Source organism: Leopardus geoffroyi, chromosome E2, assembly GCF_018350155.1.
Source record: "Leopardus geoffroyi isolate Oge1 chromosome E2, O.geoffroyi_Oge1_pat1.0, whole genome shotgun sequence".
In the NCBI taxonomy this organism is placed as follows: domain Eukaryota; kingdom Metazoa; phylum Chordata; class Mammalia; order Carnivora; family Felidae; genus Leopardus; species Leopardus geoffroyi.
The window spans coordinates 4,074,531-4,095,314 of record NC_059335.1 but is presented as its reverse complement, the minus strand read 5'-3'; the positions used below and the strand labels follow the sequence as shown (position 1 = coordinate 4,095,314).

Below are 20,784 nucleotides of genomic sequence, written 5' to 3'. Positions count from 1 at the left end.
GAGAATTTTTGCATCCATATTCATCAGGGATATTGGCCTGTAGTTCTCTTTTTTTACTGGGTCTCTGTCTGGTTTAGGAATCAAAGAAATACTGGCTTCATAGAATGAGTCTGGAAGTTTTCCTTCCCTTTCTATTTTTTGGAATAGCTTGAGAAGGATAGGTATTATCTCTGCTTTAAACGTCTGGTAGAACTCCCCTGGGAAGCCATCTGGTCCTGGACTCTTATTTGTTGGGAGGTTTTTGATGACTGATTCAGTTTCTTCGCTGGTTATGGGTCTGTTCAAGCTTTCTATTTCCTCCTGACTGAGTTTTGGAAGTGTGTGGGTGCTTAGGAATTTGTCCATTTCTTCCAGGTTGTCCAGTTTGTTGGCATATAATTTTTCATAGTATTCCCTGATACTTGCTTGTATTTCTGAGGGATTGGTTGTAATAATTCCATTTTCATTCATTATTTTATAATGTTTATTTATTTTTGAGAGAGACAGAGATAAGATGCAAGTGGGTTAGGGACAGAGAGAGAGGGAGACACAGAATCCGAAGCAGGCTCCAGGCTCCAAGCTGTCAGCACAGAGCCCGACGCGGGGCTTGAACTCATGAGCTGTGAGCTCATGACCTGAGCTGAAGTCAGACACTTGAGCCACCCAGGCGCCCCTCTGAGCACAATGTTTTTAAGGTTCATTCGTGTAGTGGCATGTTATTCTTTTTTGTGGCTGAACAATATTCCCTGGTATGGTTAACAGCTAAATTCTATGCAGTGGATAATGAGCCAGACCCACAAAATTCCCCCGGGGCGATTTCCAAAAGCATAATATTGAGGACAATTAAGTCACAGAATTATAATATACAACATGATTCCGTATATTTGTATATATACTAATAACACAGAGAATCTTGCCCTATATTGAATATTAGTAGATGTCTGTGTAGTGAAAGTGAAAAAATGCATAAGAATAACATACAGCAGGGGCATCTGGGTGGCTCAGTCGGTCATGCATCTGACTTCAGCTCAGGTCATGATCTCATGGTTCGTGGGTTCAAGCCCCACATCAGGCTCTGTGCTGATGGCTCGGAGCCTGGAGCCTGCTTCCATTCTGTGTCTCCCTCTTTGCCCCTCCCCCACTAATGCTCTGTCTCTCTCTGTCCCTCAAAAAAGGAATAAAGGTTAAAAAAAGATTTTTTAATTAAAAAAAAATAATAACAGGGGCGCCTGGGTGGCTCAGTCGGTTAAGCGTCCGACTTCGGCTCAGGTCATGATCTCGCGGTCCGTGAGTTCGAGCCCCACATTGGGCTCTGTGCTGACCACTCAGAGCCTGGAGCCTGTTTCAGATTCTGTGTCTCCCTCTGTCTCTGACCCTCCCCCATTCATGCTCTGTCTCTCTCTGTCTCAAAAATAAATAAACATTAAAGAAAAAAATTAAAAAATAAATAACATATAGCAGCTTGGATAATGTTCACCTCTGGGGAGAGAGGAAGGACAAGAGATTGGATGTGGTAGTGGTGAAACACAGCAAAATGTTAATGTCTAGGAAGTAAGGTCAGTGTGCCTGTTTCCATTTATACTATTTGGTGTTTTCCATTATGGTTGAATCACTTCATAATTAAAAACCTAACCTAGAAAGAGAAGAGTTACCCTGTATATGCTTGTGAGCTAAGAATATTTACATGTGCATCCTGAATGCTTACACTTTGGTTCATTCACATATTAAACAGTGACTTCCAAACCTGATTGGCTGACATAACTTTGGAATCAGAGCTCGTGTATTTGTGTTGATACGTAACTGGCCATTCGGTGTCATTGTCACACAAAAGAGCCCACCCTCAGAAAAATCCTTACAACGACATAATACGTAAATTAATGAAGTGACGGGTGCCAAATAACAACACCAACATATACTTGGCAAGTCTAGCTTCGTCGTATCCTTCGATTTCAAAGAAATAATGTAGGTAGAAGCACGACGGCACTGAGAAAACTCTCCCATTCGCATCAGAAAGGAAACTGGTCTTTTTTTTTTTTTAATTTTTTTTAACGTTTATTTATTTTTGAGATAGAGAGACAGAGCATGAATGAGGGAGGGTCAGAGAGAGGGAGACACAGAATCCAAAACAGGCTCCAGGCTCTGAGCTGTCAGCACAGAGCCCGACGCGGGGCTCGAACTCACGGACCGCGAGATCGTGACCTGAGCCGAAGTCGGCCGCCCAACCGACTGAGCCACCCAGGCGCCCCAGGAAACTGGTCTTAACGTTAAGACTGGATGGCTCTGCCCAGCACAGCTTGGAAGGATCATGAACCAAATACGTTTAGTGACTTACCCTGGTGCATGCGACTTAGGGTTGTGTTTGATAGGTCGTAGTTGGGTGTCTACATTTGTGGCTTGTATCTTGTGCTCCTTTTCAAAATCACTTGGTTTATGGGATGCCTCACCCAACAGCAATCAATGGAGTTTTCTGGGGGAACAGTTTTCTATGTATGGGGTGCCATCTAGAATTCCCTAAGTGGCTATCCTGGTACTATCAGCCCATACACATGGTATGTGTTCTTAGCCTATGTTTTAAGCCAAACCGTACTAAAGTCACACTCCAAATTTTGGGGAAATCCAGCCAGTAATTCTTGAGAGGTGTGGAAGCAAAAAAGCAGAAACTTCATTTTATTACTGTGGATTATGAGCCAAGGACACACAGTGACCTGGTTTCCATGTGTTCAGTCACCTCCACCATCTTAAATGGTGTTCTCCTCCTTCCAGGGATCCTACAGCACTGTACGTTCACAGGATCCTGGGGGCTCCTCGGCGGGGGACAGAAGCTGCCGCAGGTGGTGCCTTGGGGTTTCGATCAGCATAGCTCACTCCCTGGGGGTCTTTCAGCCTTTGGGGAAAAGAGATGGGCATTTAGAGCTTAGCTGTCTCATATGGTACCTACAAGCCACATATGGCTATTTACATTTAAGTGAATTAAAGTTAAATCGAACTCAAAACTCAGGTCCTCAGTCACACCAGATGCATCTCAAATGTGCACAAGCCACATGCAGCCAGTGGCTGTTGTATGAGCACAGCTTTGGGACACTTCCATCATGGCGGGAAGTCCTACTGGACAGAGCCATTCTAGGAATGGCCATGTTTCACGGACGATGAGGGTTTTGACTCTGATGCTAATGAGTATAACTGGTACTAATAACAGTCATTGCAAACGCATGGTTTTGAGAATAAGAACTACTATCCTTCAAGAATTCCTACTGGTTATGTAATATTACACTGTTTTTTTTTTTTTGTTTGTTTGTTTAATTTTTTTTTTCAACGTTTATTTATTTTTGGGACAGAGAGAGACAGAGCATGAACGGGGGAGGGTCAGAGAGAGAGGGAGACACAGAATCGGAAACAGGCTCCAGGCTCCGAGCCATCAGCCCAGAGCCCGACGCGGGGCTCGAACTCACGGACCGCGAGATCGTGACCTGGCTGAAGTCGGACACTTAACTGACTGCGCCACCCAGGCGCCCCTATATTACATTGTTTTTAAAACAGTATTATTGGGGCGCCTGGGTGGCTCAGTCGGTTAAGTGTCCGACTTTGGCTCAGGTCCGACATGAGCTCACGGTCCATGAGTTCGAGCCCCGCGTCAGGCTCTGTGCTGACAGCTCAGAGCCTGGGGCCTGTTTCGGATTCTGTGTGTCCCTCTCTCTCTGACCCTCCCCCGTTCATGCTTTGTCTCTCTCTGTCTCAAAAATAAATAAACGTTAAAAAAAATTAAAACAGTGTTATTAAGATATAATTTATGTACCATGTGTGCAATTTGATGACATTTAGTGAATCGGTAGAATGATGTGGCTGGCCATCGCCACAATAAGTTTTAGAACATTCGTCACCCAAAAAAGTTCCCTCGTGCCTATGTGCAGTTACACCTGCTCTCCCCACCCCAGCCATAGGCCACCACTGATGTGCTTGTTCTGGAGATGTTACACAATGGAACACCACCATGGACAGTCTTCTGTATCTGGCTTTTTTTCCACTTAGCAAAATGGTTTTTGCAATACATCCTTGTACCAAAGGTACCTATCACTAGTTTCTTTCTTTTTTATTGCTGAATAGAATTTCACTGTATGGAGGTAGCACATCGTAATATTATATTATTTTAATATTATGATCAACAATTTGCTAATCAATGTCATTAATCCAACGCTTAAAATAGGCCAGATTTGTTCATTGAGGCTTCATTTGTGAATCTGTGAACTGTTTTTCCATACCTTAAAAAATTATATGCATATCTAAGTGAATGCCATGTGCATAAATATTTTTTAAACACAACATTGAACCATTTGTACTTTTTGCTAATGCCTCTTTTTACTTGCTTTGACATAAAGAATAAACCAGTGGACCTCTGTGTCCTATGGAAAAAATGTATAAACGTTATCTGTTATTGCTCTTAGAGGTAATGCTAATTAAAAAAAATTTTTTTAATGTTTATTCATTTCTGACAGAGACAGGACGTGAGTGGGGGAGGGGCAGAGAGAGAGGGAGACACAGAATCCGAAGCTGGCTCCAGACTCCGAGCTGTCATCACAGAGCCGGATGCGGGGCTTGAACTCACAGACCCACGAGATCATGACCTGAGCTGAAGTCAGACACTTAACGAACTGAGCCACCCAGGCGCCCCAAGGTAATTCTAATTCATGTTGAATCACAAGTAAACAGTATTTTATTTCAACGTTTATTTATTTTTGGGACAGAGAGAGACAGAGCATGAACGGGGGAGGGGCAGAGAGAGAGGGAGACACAGAATCGGAAACAGGCTCCAGGCCCTGAGCCATCAGCCCAAAGCCTGACGCGGGGCTCGAACTCACGGACCGCGAGATCGTGACCTGGCTGAAGTCGGACGCTTAACCGACTGCGCCACCCAGGCGCCCCAACAGTATTTTAAATAGAAAGAAATGATGTACATTGGTTAACATTTGTTAATTGATGCTTTTATGCCATCTGACGTTTAAAATTTGCTGGAAACTCCAGCAAACCCTTTATGATTAGCACATCAGCGGATTCACACAGGCCTTCTCATGGGGGATTTTGATTCCCACTCGATATGGGAGGCAATGAAGGGTCCAGATCACAGGGGTTTCATGATTTGTCTCAGACCATATTGGTAATAAATAGTAGCCATGGGCAGTTGGAGTCTAGCTACTCGGGAACAAAAAGCTCATGTATCTTTGTTGATTGAGATATAACTGACATATAACATTGTACAGGTTTTACCACTATGGTGGTAATCGTGTTGCAATATATAAATGTACCAAGTGTTTATTTGATACATTTATATATTGCAACACGATTACCACCATAGTGCTAGCTAACACATGAATCCCATCACATAATTATCCTGTCTTTTCCAAGCAGTGAGAACAATTAAGATGTAATCTCTTAGCAACTCTGAAGTTCGAATACATCGTTATGGACCATGATCACAATGCTGTGCATTTCATTTCCAGAACTTACTTATCTACCAACTTTCTCACCTCCTGGTAACCACCATTCTGCCCTCAGTTTATATGAGTTTGGCCGAAGCATATGTTTTTAAACACAATGTTCATTGTCCTCCGGTCAATTGTGTGAGCTGGGGGCAGTCATATAACCAGAGTGTGGGTTAAACCAGGGGGTGAACAGGGTTGGCCTATGGAGATAAGTGAGCTCTTGGGGAGAACTCACCGAGACAGATGGCCTTTCCAGGTCGGATGAATCTGCATGTGAGAGAAAGGGAAAAGAAATCAATCCTCAGATTGCAGGAGTCAGACTTACCCTTCCTATCCCACCATGCCCATGTGGTTTCTTCCCTTATCACTCACCCATAGCCTCCTGCTGGGGAAGTTTGGAATGGCTGGTTCTGAGAGACAGAAACACATTAAAGTGTGGGATCTGGAGACTCGGGGAGAGGATAGGGTTTTGGAGAGAAGAAGAGAGTCACAGCACGGGTTGGACGGGAGTGGGAATCACAGCCACGCAAACAGGGTCTGTGAAAGGTGGGAGGGGGCACGAGATACGTTGAGTTTATCTACCTCTCGGTGGATTCTTCATGTGACAAATCTACAAAAAAACACAATAATAATAATAATAATAATAATAATAATAATAATATAGGGAGGAATTTATCTAATGAGAAAATCGTTCACTTCACTCCCCTTCCCCAGTGTTTTCAATCGGTGCATCCCTGAACTCACCATGCTGGGTGCATCTGTTGATGAGGAAGACGGAGAGGAAGAGGAGCAAAATGGAGAGACAGCTGCAGGTGGCAGCAATGGTGGAGATGGTGACTGGTGGGAGACGAGCAGGTCAGACAATCAGTTTGGCTGCCCAGACACCCTGATCTGCATGCGGCAGGGCAGTCGTCAGCAGCTAGACAAGCCGGCTTCTAAAGCCTCCAGCTGCTGCTTCCGAGCTGGAACTTCCGATGTCTTAGGGGAGTGAATCTGACTTTCCCTTTCCCCATTCAAAGCGAGGATGGGAATAGTAGCTACTGACTGCACTGCATGGTGGGGGGCTGGGGGGGGGTGGTAACCAGGTGGGCACTCCCAGAGAGGGCCTCGCCCAAGGGAAATTCCCAATCAGTGTGTCAGCCATATCAATAATAATGAAGATTTATGGGGCGCCCGGGTGGCTCAATTGGTTGAGCATCCGACTTCGGCGCAGGTCATGATCTCACAGTTCGTGGGTTCAAGCCCCGCGTCAGGCTCTGTGCTGACATCTCACCGCCTGGATCCTGCTTCAGATTCTGTGTCTCCCCCTCTCTCTGCCCCTCCTCTGCTCATGCTCTGTCTCTTTCTGTCTCTCAAAAATAAATACATGTTTAAAAAAAATAAAAAATTAAAAAGTCACACAGCCGGGTTGGGCTTCAAGTCCTGGGATGTCTAACCCTTCAGGCCAGGCGGCCCCGGGTCCGGGCAGCTCTGTGCTGGCCACTGGGTGTGGAAACCCCAGAGAAGTGAGCTCACAGTCTGGGCAGATACGCGTTTCCCCACATAACGGCGATGCTGGCAGAGGCAAGTCCCATCAGACATGAATGGAAGTCCCAACTCTCTCCCAGTTCAAGGGTTGTTTAAATGTTATACACCCCTGGGATATTATGCAGAAAATCCTACCATCTGCAACAAAGCCTATGAACCTGGAGGGCATTATGCTAAGGGGCATGAACCAAAGGCAAACACTACATGATTGGATTCCACTTACACTTGGAATCTAAAAAATTAAAAAAAAAAAATTTTTTTTTTAATTGAACTCATAGAAGCAGAGAGTAGATGGTTGCCAGGGGCTGAGGGCGGGGTAAGTGAGGAGAAGCTTCCAGTTAAAAGATGAATAAGGGTGCCTGGGTGGCTCAGTCAGTTAAGCATCTGACTTCAGCTTAGGTCATGGGTTCGAACCCCGTGTCGGGCTCTCTGCTGACAGCTCGGAGCCTGGAGCCTGCTTCGGATTCTGTGTCTCCTTCTCTCTCTGCCCCTCCCCCGCTCATACTTTGTCTCTCTCTCTCTCTTTCTCAAAAATGAATAAACTTAAAAAAAAAAACTTTAAAAAAAAAAAAGGAGAAAGAGTACAACAAGTTTTGAGAGAAATCCAGAGGTGATCCAGGATGTGTATAGTGATTATTCAAGTTCATAAAATACATTACTTTCCTTGGTATTCACTTTTTGGGGCAACGGGAACGCCAATCAGGAGAAATATGTTCATGCAAATTCATAACTGTTTAAATCTAATATCTAACATATACCCGTTTTAAGTTAAAATGGCACATAATAAGCAATTTTATTGCCAATCACATGAAGTTTTCCCTTTACGTGAGATCTTGAATTTACAATCAACATTTCCTGGCTACCAGGAACATTATTTTTGAATTATCTAGATATGTCTTATTTCTAAACAGAACCACACCAGTTAGTGAGTATTTTCACAGGAGGGTTCTCTTGCTGACTGAGGCTTACTAGAACCATCTTTCGTGTGGAATTTTTCTTCCAAAATGCCTACTATACAGAAGACCATAAGAACTGAATTTTTTTGTTTGATAGTACTTTTTTTCAGTCTTTTAAATTTGGACAGAATTTGAACACATCGACTCTGTTTGCATTCAAAAGAAGCGAATAAAAAGTACTTATAAAAGACAACATGGGGTGCCTGGGTGGCGCAGTTGGTTGGGCGTCTGCCTTCGGCTCAGGTCATGATCTCACAGTCCGTGAGTTCGAGCCCCACATCGGGCTCTGTGCTGACCGCTCAGAGCCTGGAGCCTGCTTCGGATTCTGTGTCTCCCTCTCTCTCTGCCCCTCCCTGTCTCACACTCTGTCTCTCGCTCTCACAAAAATAAATAAATATTAAAATTTTTTAAAAAGGTGAATAAATTCTGCACATGTAATGTATCGTATGGTGAAAGCAGTTGATACTCTATTGTATAATTGAAATTTGCTTAAAGAGATCTTAAGCATTCTTACTAAAAAAAAAAAGTGAGTACGTGAGGGGCAGGTTCATTCATTCACTTGATGGGGGGATTCCTTTCACGGCGTACTTGTACTCCCAGCCATCACGGAGCACACTTTAAATACCTTATTTTATTTCCCGATTACAGCTCCATAAAGATGGGGCCGGAAGGAGAGGGGTGGGGTGAGAATACCTGACTCACAGAGCTGGATAATGATGGAAGGTGCGAGTACTGGCTTTACAACGCTCAGTCTAGAATCTGACTCACCATGTAGGATAATGAGATCGCAGTGATAATGATTATTTTCTCCCCCGATATCCCGCCCACACCTGTCTCCCTCTGTAGCAGATGATGCTGATACTCCTCCTTCCCTGCTCCCCCAGATCCCTTTGCCGTTTTTATGCACTCTGGATCGTGGTTTCCTGCCTTAAGCCCTGGCTGCCCGTGTGTGCCACCTTCTCTATCTCCTGCACTTTCCCGTGGCATTGAGCAAGACACTCGTGTTCTTGTCCTTTTCTTCTCATGCCTTCTTCCCCTGTGCCCTCTACAATATCGTTTCCACGCTCATACTTATGTGAGAGGCTGCTTCTAGCAGCCCTGAATCCAACACACCCTCAAACACAGCAATCTATCAGCGCATCACCAGGGATGTGAGACACAGGGCAGGAGCAGCTCTTCCCGGACTAGCGAGGCCCCGAATGGACGCAGAGAAGCTTCAACCTTCCTCTAGCCTAGATTTCTCTCCCACAGCAGCTCACTAGAAATGAGAAGTAAACTATTACAAGACTTTCCTCTTCCTATGGCCCCACACCCATCGATCTGAGCTCACCCTGAGATGTCCACATATCCTGGCCAAATTTCACATCCCTGTTTACGAGTTGCCAGAATAAACTACAAAGCGTCTCTGGTGTTGGTGTGAAGGAATCAGACGAGCAAAGGGATACAGCTTGACATGGGGCGTAAATAAAGTCACAGGCACAGAAGAGAAGACTGGCCTCGTGTGCGGGCTGGGGACATCCTGTCCGAGCTTAAAGGCTTTATTCTGTTTAGAATCGCGGCGGTATAAATTTGAACTCAGAAAGCACATCTTAAGAAGACACCCACTAAGGTGTCTATAATAAAAGGAAAATAAGGGTTGGCAAGGATATGGAGATATTGGAACCCACATGCATTACTGGTGGGAATGTAAAATGGGGCGGCCACGTTAGGAAATAACTTGGCCGTTCCTCAAAAAGTTAAATGTAGAGTTAACATATGCCCTTCCAATTCTACCCATGGGTAGATACCGAAGAAAAATTGGGAGCGGGGACTCAAACAGGTACGTGCACACCAATGCTCAGGGTAGAATTATTGCGATACCCAAAAGGTATGAACAACCCAAATGTCCACCATGGGGATGGGGAGAGACCGCTTAACAGGCTGGCGATTTCATTTGGGGGTGATGAGAATGTTCTGGAATTGTACAGTGGCTGTGGCTGCACAGCCTTGCGAACATACTAAAATGCCACTGAGTCATATACTTCAAAAGGGTGAATTTAGGGAGTGTGAGTTATGTACCAACCAAAAAGAAAGAAAACTCAAGAGCCGAAATCACCGTTTCTCTTCCTCTTTCCCCTCTGACACCATCCCTGGCACTTCCTGCTCTATTTCTGACCCTTTCACGCTCCTGGATGCTATCAGATTTCAGATCTCTCCAAGAAAACATTCCTGGCATGCATTACGGTCTTAAAGCTGGAGTAGAAATCATTTCCCAAGTCTGCTAATCCTGAATAAACACATTTTCAAAGACTATTACTTATTTTGCGAGGACATTTTGGGAGATACCTTAAAAAAAAAAAAAAAAAGCTGGTTATGTCAATGTCAACTCTAATGACAGCCCTGAACAATTTTGGCTCTTTGGAGTAGCTTATAGGGAGGTTACAAGTTGCAGAAATTAAAGACGAGTAAGCACCTAGTTGCCAATTTACATTATATATTTGGCCATTAAAATCTGGATGAGCTCCCTTTTCATCCAAAGATGTCAAAAGCCCTTTTACGGGCATCTCTGAGGATAGAATCTTAGCCAATTCTTCATGGCAAAGCAGCATCAGGGAAAAGTAACTGAATGTTCAGCTGTGTTTGAGAATTTAGAAGTTTTAGCAAGTCCTTTGGTCAAACATATTCCCAAAGCACGTGGACTCCACAGCATAGGGATCGTGCTGCCCAAACCAGACACACAAGCTCATCCCCATTCTTCCCAAAACTTCACCATAGTGTTTTCATTATGTAAAATGACAAACGATGCACCTTGTGCTGCCCTACTCATCAGATTTTTATGAACCCAGGAGGAGCTCAGGAGTCATTGCCCAAGAGAGGCAATCATCCTCCCAATCGCATTGAGAAATCATGCATCGAGATGCTTCTTGTGCCTTTTACTCAAAAAGGATCCCCTGTCTCATGAGGTGGGTATAATTTGGAAAAGCATTCTTCAATTTATCTTACCTTTTCCCCCTGGAGGGGCTCTGCGTTTATTGCGGTCATCTAGAAAACAGGAGGTAAGAAAAAAAATCACAATGATTGTGTGGGAATCTTGGGGTCCTATGTCCTCATGTCCCACTTATGGACTCTATGCCTTCTTTGGGAAGCAGAGAATGTCTTCCCCACTCTTGGGATGCTCACTGGGTTCGCAAACCAGGGTCAGAATATGAGATTGCTCTTTCTAGTATTCTTGGAGTTTTGATATTATTTCTAATAACAAAAATATTTACATGACCCCACTAATTCCCCCCTCCCCTTCCAATCCTATTCCTTGCCAGTCTTCCCTATCTCAGGCAAGAGCACGGCCATTTTGCAAATATTCTCTCCCGTTTGGTTAAGTTGTCTTCTCGTCTTGTTGACTGTTTCTTCAGCCACGCAGAAGCTTTTTAGCTTGATGCCTTCCCACTTGTTTATTTTTGCCTTTTTAATGCTTTTTGTGTCATATCCGAAAACCTCATTGCCAAGATTAAGCAAAGGAGTTTTCCCCTGTTTTCTTCGAGGAGTTTTATGGTGCGGGGTCTTATGTTTAAGTCTCTCCTACGTTTTGAATTGATTTTTGTGAGTGGTGTGAGATAGGGGTCCAATTTCATTCTTCTGCATATGGGTATCCAGTTTTCCCAACACCATTTATTGAAGAGACTACCCTCTCCCCACTGCGTATTTTTGGCTCCCCTACCAAATGTTAGTTGATTGTATACGTGAGGCTTGAATTCTGGGCTCTTGGTTTTGTTTTGCTGGTCTATGTGTCTATTTTTATGCCAGTACCATACCGTTTGGATTACTATAGCTTTCTAGTATAGTTTGAAATTAGGATGTGTGATACCCCCAACTTTGTTCTTTCTCCGTATTGCTTTGACCATTCAGGATCCAGCATTTTTTTGGTTGAGTCGTTAGGATTTTCCATATGTAAGATTACATCACCTGCAAACAAAGACAGTTGTACTTCATCCTTTCCAGTTTGGATGCCTCTTACTTCTTTGTCTTGCTTGATTGCTCTATTGCTACGTTGAATGGAAGTGGTGAGAGCGGACATCCTTGCCTTGTTTCTGATGTTAGAGGAAAAGCTTTCGACCTTTCCCCTTCGAGTACGATGCCAACTGTGGACTTGCGTATGTCCTTTGTTATGTTGAGATGTATGCCTTCTATACCCCATTTGTGGATAGTTTTTAATTTTGAAGGTATGTTGTATTTTGTCAAACACCTTTTCTGCATCTACTGAGATGATCGTATGACTTCTGTCCTTCATTCACTAATGTGGTCTATCGCATTTATTGATTGTATATGTTGAACCATCCTTATGCCACAGGGACAAATCCCACTTGACCATGACGTGTAGCCTTCATGTGCTGTTGAACTTGGTTGCTAATGTTTTGTTGGGAATGTCTGCATCTATGTCCATCAGGGATATTATATTGCTCCGTAGTTTTCTTTTAGTGTTGCTGTCTGGCTTTGGTATTGGTGATGCCGGCCTCATGAAATGAGAGTAGGAGTGTTCTCTCCTCTTCCATCTTTGGGAAGACTCTGAGAAGGATTTGCACTATTTTTTCTTTAAATGTCTGGTGGAATTCATAAGTGAAACCTTCTGGTTGGTCCTGGGCTCTTCTTCATTGGGAGGTTTTTGATTTTTGAGGCACTCTCCTTATCTGTTATTGATCTGTTCAGATTTTCCATTTCTTCATGATTCAGTCTTGGTTTGTAGATGTCCACACAGGTTCCCTTGTCCATAAGTTATTGATCACACCTCCAGGTGCTTCCAGACCATGGCCAATAGGACCTGGAAATAATTTACAGTCTCCTGCAGGTTCCACAGCTGGTACTGAGGTCTGTCTGCCTACTACTCAACTCACGGGTGGGTGAGACTCCTCTTGGGTCCCTTGGTGTGTGGTGCCAGATCCCACAACTCCCACAAAAGCACTTTTGTTTGTGCATGGATGCCACATTTCTGTTGTTGGCATGGAAGGTTGGTACAAAAATGAGGGATGTCTTATGCTGCCATGATGCTCAGTTTGGATTTTCTTATTTTCTCAACTTGTAGTGGCTCTGCCATCACCGTTTTCAGCAGAACAATATCCATACATTTGGTTCTGCTGTATGGAATCAGAGTCTCACACTGTGACCTGGAATTGTCTCAGGATCTATGCTGAGTAAGAGGGAAGGTTTTAGGATTGATCCTGAAGAGTACAAAGCAACGGGGGTAAAGGGGAGGACCGGGGTTTCCCTGGGGACATTCTTACCCATCTCTGTATTAACCATGTCTTTTATTTTCTGTATTTGATTCTTTGACATTTTGGGACCTTGCTGACCCTGGAGATATTCTCCTCCCAGGGTATCTACTTCCTAGAGATAGGAGACAGCTCCCCCTCAAGCACGCCTCTCAAATGCAACCCAAGCAATCCAGAACTCACACTCTCGACCACCTCCTCTATGGCTCCCACACTCTGGACCACTATTCCCCTGCCCTAATGACTCCAGGGTCAGATACGAGACACTCAGGGACAGCCTCTATACCCCAGAGCCAATCCTAAGCCTGTTCCTTCCCACAGAAACCACAGTAAAGGTTTCTGCCCCATCTTCTCCCTCCCTCTGCTTCCTGACTAGCCCTGGTGCTTCTCTGTGTGGTCCTGCATGGCATCCCCCTCTTGGAAACTCTAACAAACACTTTTTTTTTTTCCCCAGTGACAATCACATCTCCATCTTTGGTCATACTTCAAATTTTCTGTTAATACCTATATTCTAAAACACCCTCCACACCCACCTCATTGATACCCATTCGGAATCTCTGATGAGAACTGGTCACCAAATTCAGTTCCCATTCCCGCCTTCCCCTAATTCTCTACACTCAAGCGGTCACAGCTGTCTTTTTGTTTCCTGGACTCTTCTCTCCGCCATGTTCCATCACAGGAAAAGGAATATGTGCCTCAAGGGCAAACCTGAAGCTGCCTTTCTCACCTGTGACCTCCAGCTGCAGGTGTTCACTCTCCTCTGACCACTCCTGGGAGTCCATTGTCTTGTAGGCACAAAAGTACGTCCCAGCATCCTTTGGCTCCAGGTGAGTGAGGAGGAATTCAGCCTCATATCCTGCAGATCTCTGCTCCTGTCTGTACCCAGAGTCCTGCAGCTTCCCCAGCATGAATGTCACATTGTGGCGGTGACCCAGGCACCTCAAGGTCACGTTATGTCCCTGTTCAACCACTGGGCTGGGCAAGGCACTGAGGTAGGGTTTGGTAAGTGTCTCTGGAAAGAATTCAGAGTTAGTCTGAATCTTCCAAGTGATGACTGCCAATGCCCTCCCAGAATTCAGAGGATCAGACAGAAAACTTGGGATGCAGGAACAGATCAAGTGTATGCAAGAAAACTCACCATTCTTTTTCTCATCTTCAAAGCCCAGGGAAAGCCCTGGAAGAGAAATCCTCATTAGACATGAGTTTATATACTCATCTTGGAGTACAAATCAGGCAGATGATGCGTGACTAATTTGTTAAAGATCCATCCCATTTCTTGAAGGTACTTCCTTGGGTTGATTTAAAAAAAATTTTTTTAAATGTTTATTTATCTTTGAGAGAGAGATAGTGACAGAACACGAGCGGGGGAGGGGCTGAGAGAGAGAGGGAGACACAGAATCCGAAGCAGGCTCCAGGCTCTGAGCTGTCAGCACAGAGCCCGATGCGGGGCTCAAACTCACAGACTGCAAGATCATGACCCGAGCCAAAGTCAGACGCTTAACCAACTGAGCCACCCAGGTGCCCCTCCTTGGGTTTATTTTTTACCTTTTGCTTATGTCCCATTGTTTCTCATTCAGGAGTTATGTTTATGTACAAAATTCCAGTAACCTTTCCTGATTTATTGTGTTGCTTTCCCAATTAGTCTTTTCTTTCACCATCTAGAAATCATTGCACACCTACCTATATTTTCCTCTCCTGTCTTGTATGACGGCAGTTTTCACCCTTACCACTTAAATGATGCAATGGTTATTTTATTGTGGAGTATGAGTGGAGGGTTTCCTCTCTGATTCAAATGGAGAGAAGTTGCTCTCTCTAACAAAGTTCTTCTTTTCACAAAGAATTCAAGACATTCGTGGTCCTAAATGCTTTCTTCACTCTTGGCTTTGATCTTGACAAACATCAGCCCCTCCCTCTCCTGTGTTCTGTTCTATTTATTTCATTCTGGGACAGGAACATCATCCCATGGATGAAAATATGGGAAACCAGTCTTGGGGTCTGCCAAGAGTTGAAGCTAGAATTTCTCAATGCAAGAGTATCTCAAGACATCTGGCCTTTGTTTAAACTCAGAGGTCAGCTCACAACAGGGACCCACAAGCTTCACCTAGAAGGAAGCAGGTGGAGTCTAGACAGTGTGCTGAGAGGGCACTTGCAGTGACAATGTCTGGGATTAGTAGGTAGGAAATCATCCTCTGGGTGGTCAGGGAGTCCTAGGTCTCATGGTCCCTTTTTAGTGCCCCGCCCCCACCAATCCTGCTTTCAGACTCATGTTATCTCAGCTCTGATATCAGCCAATATTCTGCTCAGTGATTCCCTTAAACACACACACGCACACACACACACACACAAACATACAGTTGCCTTTAGTTCATTTTACATTGTGAAACCCTACCAGAGAATAGAAAGTGAGGGAGGGGTCCTCTTTCTTTGTCAAATAAAATTGTGTATATTTAAGTTCTACAATATGATGATTTTATATCTATCTATCATCTATCTATCAATCAACGATTACCACTTTCAAGCTAGTTAACACCTCCATCACCTCAGATAGTTACCCTTTGTGAGTGTGTGTGTGTGTGTGTGTGTGTGTGTGTGGTGAGAATACAGAATCATTAACTTAAGTCCCCATACTGCGCACTGGATTCCTCAGAACTTGTCCATCTCTCCTAACAAGGGACGACAGCTGACTTAGACAAGGAAGACTGAAATGGAGAACGCTGTCATTAAGGGGAAGAAACCCACTGGCGTTCAGGATAACCTGAAAAAGCACATTTCCCAGGAAATAATTACAATAGAGAAACTACCAATGATCAAGTATCTGTCATTTGGCTGACGCTTTACAGACACTGACCATTTACATACTCGTACGACTTGGCAGGTCCTTTGCAGATGACTGTCACTTGCCATACAGCTACCGTATTTGCCCACCTCTACCACGTATCCTACATCTAACATTTAGAATGGCCTTTACATACATCAAATGGAGAGCTGTACAATGTCCAGCCTAGTTAGGGGCTATTACCTTTACTGAGATAGGAAGGAGTGGGGGCCCTAGAAACCACAGTTCCCTAAAAACTAATGTGATACTGTGATTTATGGTAAGAAACATACATTTGGTTTCTGTCCTGGTTCCTGGCACAGAGGTCCTGAAACCCTTGGAATTTTCTAAGTGTTGAAAGCGATAAACATTCTTTCATTATGTAAATGAAGGGACCTTTGGACCACACCTAAGGATGGGGACTGGTTGCCAAGGGAATCAACCCTAGGAGGACAAGGCTGGAACTTTCAGTCCCACCTCACTGACCTCTGGGGAGGGGAGAGGGGCTGGAGATGGAATCAATCACCAATGGCCAATGATTTCATCAACCATGCCTATGGAATGAAACCTCTATAAAAGCTCTAAAGGACGAGTTCAGAGAGCTCCCAGGTTGGTGAACATATGGAGGTGAAGGGGAGAATGGTGCACCTGGAGAAGACATGGAAACTCTGTGCTCTTTCCCCATACCTGGCCCTCCACACCTCTTCCATCTGGCTGTTCCAGAGCCATATATATTTATATTTTTATATTTATAATATTCTAGTAATATAGTAAGTAAAATATTTCTGTGAATTCTATGAGCTTCTCTAGCAAACTAATTGGACCAAAAGAGGGGGTCATGGGAACTCCTGATATATAGACAGTTGATCAGAAGCCCAGGTGACCACCTGAACTTGTGACTGGCATCTGAAATGGAGAGGAGGCGTTCTTGTAGAACTGACACCTTACCTATAGGATCTGATGCTACCTCCAGCTAGATAGTATCACAATTGAGTGAAATTATAGTATACCCAACTGGTGTTCAAGACTTGCTTGGTAGTGTCAGGGTCCCACCCTCACACATTAGAACTGGGTGCCAAACTTGGGTCTCCCAGTTATCGTTAAATTACAACTTAACAGATCCTTTGAACTCATCATCTGGAAAGCTTGAAAATTTTTATGTAAAAGATTATTCAGATTATAGTATATTATATAAAATATTATCTTATTCCATTATAGAAATAAATGTCACAGAGATACATGCTGCACCATGGGTGGACCTTACAAATATACCAAGAAAAAGAAGCCAGACATGAAAGGTCACATGTCATATGATTCCATTTACATGATATGTCCAGAATAGCTAAATCTAGAGAGACAGAGAGTAGATTGGTGACTGTCAGGGTCTAGGGGAAGGATTAGGGTTAGGGTTAGGGTTAGGGTTAGGGTTAGGATGATGAGTGACTGCCTTGTAGGTATAGTATTTCCTTTAAGGGTGATGAAGTCATTTTGTGATGGTTACATAACATTGTGAATGTCTACCATGCCACTAAATTGAATACTTTAAAATGGTTACTCTTCTGTGAACTGTACCTCAATACATTTAAACATTTTTATGTAAGTTGGGTACTTTTGCCCTAAAGATGCACAAAGATTCAGGTATCAAAAGTCCACCTGAAATAAGATTAAGTGTAAATGCCTAGTTGTATCGCAAGCAACCTCCATCAAGTGCAATGGTGGATCTGGCTGGCCTCTAGAGCCATCTGATCCAGGGATTCAGTGCTGTTAGGGCCTTTTCTCTTCACTGGCATGCATCACTCCCTCTGAATATGGTCAGGATAGGACCAAGAGCCTGGGAGCGGGGCTGAGGGCAACTACAGTCTGGCATCTTTGGAAGGTCACTTCATAGAGGACCAAAATTTATCTGTGTCCTGATGCCAGTTTGAGAAACTTCCCGACAGAACTGGACTGGCTTGCTTTGCATCATCCCTGGAATAATGATTATGGTCAAAGAGAAGGACAGTCTTATGGGTTGATTTGTGTCCCCCTCAAAAGATATGTTCAAGTCCTAATATGTTATTTGGAAATAGTGTTATTGGGGAGTAGGATGGCCCCCTTATCCAGTATGACTGGTGTCTGCATAAGAAGAGGTGGAGAGACATGGAGACAGGCACAGAGGGAAGACGGCCATTTGAAGATATGAGAGATCCCAGCAAAGTATCTACAGACAAGGAGCCCAAGGACTGCCTGCCATCCCCAGAAGCGAGGAGAGCTGGGAACAGATTCTCCCTTCGAGCCTCAGAGCCCTCACAAGGAACCAGCTCTGCACCTTGATCTTGGACTTCTGGCCTCCAGAACTGTGAGAGAATACATTTTTATGGTTTTAAGCCACTTGGCTTGTGGCACTTTGTGACAGTAGCCCCAGGAAATGAATATGGGCAGGAAAAGGTCACTCTCTTGACTTCCCAGATTATTCTGCCCTACAGCGGGAGGTTTGGGATACAGTGACTGACAGCCACCCCAGAAGCTCAAATGTGTGTGTGGGAGGAACAATCCCCCAAAGGGAAGGTCTATACCCCAGAAGAAGGAGGAAGGAACTGGGGCAGATGAGAAGTCCTGCTGTCCTCCACACACACCCTTCACCTCCCACTCACGAAAGAGGGAGGAAGTGGGGGCTTGGTCAGTGGAGCTGCTGGTTCAAAGTCTAGAGCTCCTGTGTGACCAAGCCACAGTTATAATCAAGGCGTTCCTTTCTACAGGCTCAGATCCATCTGATTACATCACGTTCAAGTTGAGGACAGTTAAAATCAGGCTGAGGATAGGACTGGCCAGAAAATTTTCATGTCATCCATTATCTGCAGCATAACTTTTCACCGAATTCCTGATTTGTACCCAAACTCACCACTCCACACTGTGCATACCCCACCCTCCTATATGCCTACAAGCATTCATGGCAAGACTGGTATTTAGACAAAACAGGTTTGGGGACCCCATGGGAGCTCTGCATTTCACAGCTGAGTAAACCAGGGTGTCACTACACATCTCTGGACCTTGGTTCCTCATTCCTTATGTGCAAGCACCAGTACAGAGGCATGTTGTACCACAGCCCACCAAAGTCTGACAGGTGGCATGTGTCTAAGACACAGAAGCCATCAATTCACATCAACCTCCACTTCATGGTAAATTTTCTCACCCACCCAAACCCATCCATCCCAGTCCTGGAGACTCACCGAGGCAAAGCAAGGACAGGAATTCTGTGATCATAGTGTCCCTTCCACCCAGACCAAGATCCTGTCTTCAGTTTTATAGTTCAAAGGAAGAAGGGGGACTGGGCCATCATGGCTCCCTCCTGCCACTTTGTGCCCAGGCTGTGTGGGTAGAGGTTTCACCCTGACACTTTGGTTCTCCACCACCTGGTGTAGAGTTTCCTTCTCACAACCAAGCCAGGAAATGATCAATGACAACATCTCCTTCATAAATCCGGTGTGTGTGGCTCCAGCTCCACCCACCCCGAGATCTGTCTTATCTCATCTAAAGTCCTGACCAAGATATTTTCTTTTACAAAAAAATAATAATTGTCTTGGAAAACGTTTTAGAGTTGCAAAAAAACAAACAAACAAACAAAAAAAAAAAAACAGGGTTCCCATGTGCCCATCAACCAGCTTTCCCTAATGGTAATAGAAGTACAGTACATTATCAAAACCAGAAATTTAGCATCAGCACAATACAGTGGCTGGGCAAGCACATGGTAATGTCTAAAATGCAGGAGTCTCTGGTAAAAGCTGGGCACCCGCTGCCCATGAGAGCAGGTTGGTCAACAAGAAAGCAGAAATGGATGTCTGCCTTTGAAGCTGAGTAAACTTGTCTCTTAGTAAACCTTGACAAATGGGTCACACATTGGATTTTTAGTGTGCTTTCTTTTACAGAAGAGAAAGTAATCAAGGGAAATTGGAAAGCTTCCATTCAATTTTTTTCCCCTCATGGGGAGAGTGTAATTCCATTTTCCAGGAACAAAGGAGGAAATATTGATGAATTAAGGGAGAAAATTCCTCTCTAGAAGTACAACACACATCTTTCTTTCCCAGCTACTCATTGCTTCCCAAGTTAGTTAAGACTCTTGTTAATTAATGATTGCCTCACATAACTGAAAACACTAGGGTTGTAATGGGTTCAAGCATGGGTAGATCCAAATGCTCAAATAATAGAACTCTGTCTTTCTCCATGTCTGGGCACCACTTCCCACTGTGTAGACTTCACTCTCAGGTTGTTTCTCATTATGTTCTGGGAAGATATCCACCAGCATATCCAGACAGAAATAATGTACTTGAAAAAAAAAATAGTATGCTTGCACTAACACTTGCAACAAAACTCATAAGGCAGACTCAACATTGCTTGATCTTGGTTTACATGTCTGTTCCTAAATTGATCAATGTAGCCAGTGTGATAGATTATGCTGATTGGCCTTTCTGGGGCAATGAGCACACCTGCAGCTAGAAAGTTGGATCAATCTCATTTAACCACAGAGAGTAAGTGATAGTTGACCAATGTCCCAGTCAAGATAGTCTTACCAGGCAGGATATACAGGATATGAGTAGTTAGGCATGCAAAAAGTCAATACTGTCCACTATGTGCCTTCGTCTGCCCATGTAAGGCTGTGCCCATGCAAGATTTTGCCTCCTTCCCAGAACTAATCTATGATTCTTCTCTCCCTTAACCATGAATATTTAACCATGAGATTGCTGAAATTGTGTGCAGGTGCCATAATGTTATAACAGCTATACTTAGCTTTCTAGAATTATTAGGTCCCTTGCCTG

General features: G+C 44.1%; 1 protein-coding gene and 1 long non-coding RNA gene across 5 annotated transcripts; one reads left to right on the top strand and one right to left on the bottom strand.

Moving 5' to 3' along the window:
* Positions 1-2,619: 2,619 nt before the first annotated feature.
* LOC123578619 (V-set and transmembrane domain-containing protein 1-like) lies at positions 2,620-20,240 on the bottom strand. 3 transcript variants are annotated; one of them, XM_045441612.1, is made up of 9 exons: positions 19,201-20,217; positions 14,315-14,350; positions 13,904-14,188; positions 10,919-10,957; positions 6,198-6,290; positions 6,036-6,063; positions 5,814-5,863; positions 5,689-5,720; positions 2,620-2,863 (listed from the first exon to the last, which is right to left on the bottom strand). In XM_045441612.1, exons 1-7 carry the CDS (start codon positions 19,232-19,234, stop codon positions 5,818-5,820), a joined length of 561 nt encoding a protein of 186 aa, XP_045297568.1. In that variant the 5' UTR covers positions 19,235-20,217; the 3' UTR covers positions 2,620-2,863; positions 5,689-5,720; positions 5,814-5,817. The 3 variants fall into 3 exon arrangements, with proteins under 3 accessions (XP_045297568.1, XP_045297566.1, XP_045297567.1); XM_045441610.1 differs by having other exon boundaries at positions 13,904-14,350; positions 19,201-20,231; XM_045441611.1 differs by lacking the exon at positions 5,689-5,720 and having other exon boundaries at positions 5,826-5,863; positions 13,904-14,350; positions 19,201-20,240.
* On the top strand, positions 4,598-6,703 carry LOC123578621. Of its 2 annotated transcripts, none has more exons than XR_006702437.1 (3): positions 4,598-4,648; positions 5,380-5,504; positions 6,168-6,703. It is a non-coding gene; the product is annotated as an uncharacterized LOC123578621 (long non-coding RNA). The 2 variants fall into 2 exon arrangements; XR_006702438.1 differs by having other exon boundaries at positions 5,377-5,504.
* Positions 20,241-20,784: the final 544 nt, after the last annotated feature.

What these genes read in the sequence shown, in the direction of transcription:
- LOC123578619 (XM_045441610.1), bottom strand. Translation starts at nt 19,234, where the DNA reads ATGATCACAGAATTCCTGTCCTTGCTTTGCCTCG. An exon ending in CCTGTCCTTGCTTTGCCTCG is followed by an intron (nt 14,351 to 19,200) that starts GTGAGTCTCCAG and finishes TTTCTCTTCCAG; the next exon opens with GGCTTTCCCTGGGCTTTGAA. An exon ending in CATGAAGAATCCACCGAGAG is followed by an intron (nt 5,864 to 6,035) that starts GTAGATAAACTC and finishes TCTGTCTCTCAG; the next exon opens with AACCAGCCATTCCAAACTTC.